This window comes from Hippocampus comes, unplaced genomic scaffold (genome assembly GCF_001891065.2).
Source record: "Hippocampus comes isolate QL1 unplaced genomic scaffold, H_comes_QL1_v1.1 scaffold39, whole genome shotgun sequence".
NCBI classification, from domain to species: Eukaryota; Metazoa; Chordata; class Actinopteri; order Syngnathiformes; family Syngnathidae; genus Hippocampus; species Hippocampus comes.
Window position 1 is genome coordinate 3,720,859 of NW_017842054.1, and position 4,680 is coordinate 3,725,538.

At 42.3% G+C, this 4,680-nt stretch overlaps 1 protein-coding gene across 1 annotated transcript in view; it reads right to left on the reverse strand.

The window, feature by feature from the left end:
• Window positions 1–4,443, reverse strand: part of LOC109509997 (protein FAM53B-like) — a gene marked incomplete at its 5' end in the record, with an annotated part of 14,975 nt that extends 10,532 nt beyond the window's left edge. The window contains 2 exons of the mRNA XM_019859969.1: window positions 1,804–1,874; window positions 4,270–4,443. Of these exons, the coding sequence (XP_019715528.1) occupies window positions 1,804–1,874; window positions 4,270–4,443 (245 nt within the window). The remainder of the gene's footprint in view (window positions 1–1,803; window positions 1,875–4,269) is intronic.
• Window positions 4,444–4,680: the final 237 nt, after the last annotated feature.

Sequence of the window (4,680 nt, forward strand, 5' to 3'; positions counted from 1 at the left end):
GTCTGCCTCAGCAAAAAAAAAAAAAAAAAAAAAAAATTGAAAAAAATCTAATTCAAAACACACTGTTGTGTAAGTGCCAGATAACTCGTTGGCGATAATACAAGGCCTGAGCTGACGTCATGTCGTACTTCTGTCGGCAGCAAACCAGTAGAGAGTAGACCAACGGCGCCTCACAAAACCTCATTCATGATCACAGTCAGCGTGAAAAAACACATCACTCTTACTAATCTCAAATTTAGGCCGACACGGTTCAATGACTGCGATGATTTACAGTCACCATGATTCAGGCACCCTCGTGATACGTGAAAGGAACCGCTCCCCAAGTCCAGTTCAGTTGTATTTAACCTTTTACGGCAGCACGTTTGCATTGAATCCATCCATCCCTGCATTTAATCTTGTTTTTTAAAACATTTATTGACTAAATGGTTGAGAACCACTGGTGCATATTGTCAAGCTGGTTTGAGCCACTGAGCCAAACAAGATGGCTTTTCGCACCCAAATCCTGTCCATTTTGGATCATGTTCTCTGACGCCGGCCTGTAAATGGTTTCTTTTGGCCAGACCATTTAAATGCAGCAATGGCCTGACAGGAATGTCACGAAAACAACTCAACAAAAGAGACGACTTCAAAAGTGTCTTGTGACGCCTGAATGAACGAGGCACGCCATGCAAAGCCCTCGCCACACGCCTCTAAATGTCAACACCCGCAAAGAAAAAGAAGAGAAGACGAGGGGTATTTTTAATCGAAGGAAGTGTATTGTTGCAAAGCTCCCGTGAGAGCGTAACGTGCATTGTAACATGGAGCAGGTGCACGCCGATCACGAGATGTTGACGAGAGGAGAGGAAGTGAAAGCCAAATACAGCGGAACCTCTTAGTTGGAACACGATCCGTTCTGGCACACTTGAAGTAGCGCTGAAAGCGCTAGAAAACTGGTTTAAGATGAGCAACAGGACTACCTCAGAATGTAGGCTCAATAATATGATAGCAATAATTTACATTTTTAAGACGTTTTTTAAAAGACATTTTGAATACATTTCGAATAATTTTAACTGAAAAATGACGCCAGTCTGTTTTGTTTGTGTCTGTGGCCTTTTTGAGACTTATTAGCTTCACGGAGTTCATCAAGACCTTCATTTTGGATAATTAGATGTATGTTTTTTTTTTTAAGTATCCACCAACAACCGCTAAGTAATATTTTAAGATTCTTGTCTTTCACACAAGTATAAAAATAAGTTAACTATTGTCTTCCTTGACTCTGATAGCACTCCATCCCGTCTTAAGTGAGCCAAGAGACCCTGTAATACTGTAACATTAACGGTCATAAAAGTGTAACAAGTTGAACATTGTTAATATTTAATATATTCCGTCTTAATTATAAGAGCTGGTGCAAAGGTTATTGACACGTCTCATTTTAAGATGTCCAGTGCGTAAAACGGCTCAACGTGTCCGGTGATGCTGCAGTCTTTGACTGCGAGTCCATACATTCCGCAAGCCATGCGTCACACGGTCACTTTTTAAACATCGCCATACAAGTGTAAAAAGAAATCAACCGCAGTGCCACCTAAAACTTGTCCACCACAACTCTGACAATAGGAAATTGACACGGAGAGTGAAGCTGCAGTTTGGATGCTTAAATCGTGGTATCCAAACTACGGCCCGGGGGCCATTTGCAGCCCACCATCAATTCTTCAGCGTCCCGCGACATGACCCAAAAAAATGTTTTTTCTGGTCACATTTCTTTTCTGACCTCTCCGTTTTGCGCAACTTGACAGACATTAAGACACGAATGGCTCAAATGACTACAAAGTAGACAACTCACCAGCACTTCCACAAGAGAAGAGGGTCGTCCCTCTGCTCATGGTGTGGCGCTCACGCTGAAAAGAAGCCAAAAAGAATCAGAGAACCGAAAGTGTGTGAATGCATAACCCAATATGGATGGCTTGATTGAATCCCAATTTAGATACAGTACTACACGTTATTACCTTGAAGAGTAATAGTCAAACGTGAAAGTTTGTGTTTAGAAACTATACTATGTTAGGAATCTATGCAAAGAGTATCGCATTCCAGTGGAGAGAATACTGCATTCCAAACCAGTGGCCTATATGCGACGCATGCCTCAGAGTTATCATTGCTCTGGGGAAAAAAAATTCATGTAGCCATATAATTGTCACACGCCAATGAAAATAAAACATCTATCTTTGAGTCCCGGGTGAGCGGCAGCCTATCCCGGCTGGCTTTGGGATTTGGCACACCCTGGATTGGTCGTCAGCCCATCTCGAAGGCACATATAAACAAACAACCGTTCCCGCTCACGTTCACACCCGTGCACAATTTAATATTGAATGAAACTTCATATTTTGCGGGTGTGGAGAACCCTTGCAAAACCCGTCCCAGGCACTCCTGCCTTTCAGGTCCTCCTCGTAGCTCCTTTAACACGCACGACAATACATCATGTTACGCAAAACTAGTGAACCAAACGTGCTGCCCAAAACATGACACCATATTTTGTGTTACACCCCTCAGGAAGAAGAAAACATTGTATGCAAAAAATATATATATACGGATCAACTTACAACAAAGAATAACATTGTTTCGTTTTTTTTTTTTTTTTTGTCCTTAACCGAGAAGATTTAAAGTGGTGCTGCCTAAAATTAAAAACAATCATAATAACAATGATTGTGCCAGTGCAACTTACTGAAGGAAACGCAAATTTAATTTTTTATTTTTTTTTTAAAGCTGTTCCGCCTGGTTTATTATTTATTGACAAATTTATATTGTCCATAGGTGTCAATGATTGTTGGTCTCAACGTGACCCGAAACTGGCTGGCACCCGGTCAATGAGGACAAGTACCATAAAAAATGAATGCATGGATATTTTATTTCATGAGATGTATCAAAAAACATATTGATTTAGCCTACAAACGCTGTACGACCAACAAAGGTGTGTGTGTGTGTGTATACACAAAGGCCATTGTGCATTTGACGTATAGAATAATGGCTGACACGTCGCTCAACAGGCTGTTGGTATGCAAATAACAGCCAACTTACTCAAGAGGAAAATGCCGTCTGATCCATTGATACCCTGCAAAATGGTCCATCAATGAAGACTTCTGTTAACATTTTGGCTTCTATTAACTTAGTTTAAGTCCAGTAGTGGAGGTTTCGTTGCGATCGTGTTGTGCGCAGAGGAAGTTTTTTGCCTGCACACGCCTGTCTTGTGATCTGTCAGTTCACTCGCTTGCAACAGGGTGGCGGCTTCTTTTGCACACGAGGGACAAAAGAGAAAATGAGGAGGGAAATTACGGGTGACTCACGCTGAGGTTATCACTACCGCAAGAACAACAACAAAAAAACAATCAACAAAAAGACAAAACATGTTTTCTTCGGTGGAAAATGGTGCCGATGGCTTTGCGGGGCAATCCAAAACCTGTATACAGACACGTATGAAACGTTTAATATTGCGCCATGTATAGTGAAACCGCACTTTGTGACTTATCTATTTTCTATGTCTTTTTTTCCGCTTCACTCAAGCGGCGATCCGTCTGAAGTTTATGACTATAATATTTTGTCTTGCAAATGTGGGATCAAAAAGCTCATAAATTTGGGCACTTTTAAGTTAAGGTCCAAGTGTATCGGACTGTTTGGAGCAACTTGTGAGGTCGCTAAATAAATATAAGGATTCAAGATTAAAACGCAGCATGGCTCCGGCTTGTTGCTACATGCAGCGGCTGTGGGATGACATGAAGTTGTGATAATCATCTGACAAGGGATAAGTAGCTGCTAACATTAAACTGATGTGCTGTCAACCTAAACTGACGTACATGTGCAACAAAATGACTGAAGGTCAAACGCAGAGGTACGCACGAAATAAAATTTTTCTATAGACAATAAACACGAAATACTTTTTTTTTTTCCTCCACGGAATAATCTTTTGAAGTCGGGCAGCACGGTACGCTAGGGGTTAGCCTGTCTGCCTCACCGTTCCATGTTCGAGTCTTGGCCTGCGATAGGCTGGCGAGCAATTCAGGATGCGATCGAGGCTTCCACTCACCCACAAAACGAATAAAGGGACAAGCGCTGAAGAAAATGGATGGATGGAATTAATTTGTAAAATTCAGGTAACGACTAACGACATGTAAAAACACCACCCTGCGATACCAAATGAAACCGCTGGCGTTTTGAAAACCAAGTCCGCATACTTCCCAATAGAGGTTGTGTCGTCAAAAAGGCCAAAGAAAAAAGCAAAACGGTCCAACTCTCATCTCTTACCGGCTGTCGTTCGCTGCTCTTGGGCCTTACATCATTGACACCCTTCTTCTTTTCCAGGCTTTTGGAGAAGATGATCACCATGGTAACGCAGCGCTCTTCACAAGTCTCATCGGGCAGAGCAACAGGAGGCCACGGGCAGTCATCTTGGGCGAGGGTCCGAGACGGGCAGTCACTCAGTCAACTGGCACCTCCCATTTAAGCCAAAGAGCAGGTAGGACGCTCCTGGCACTTGAGACACTCTCTGTTCGGGACAAAAAGACAAATATGGAAAGTTCTTCTCGAATCGTTTCAAACATCTGTACAGTGGCGATAACAGTGTCTTTAGGTCATTGCTATGCAGGCATTGTCTTCTGGAACAAAAACAACTCTGTGATGCTGGCATGTGAGATATTAGATAACACGAAGAAGGTA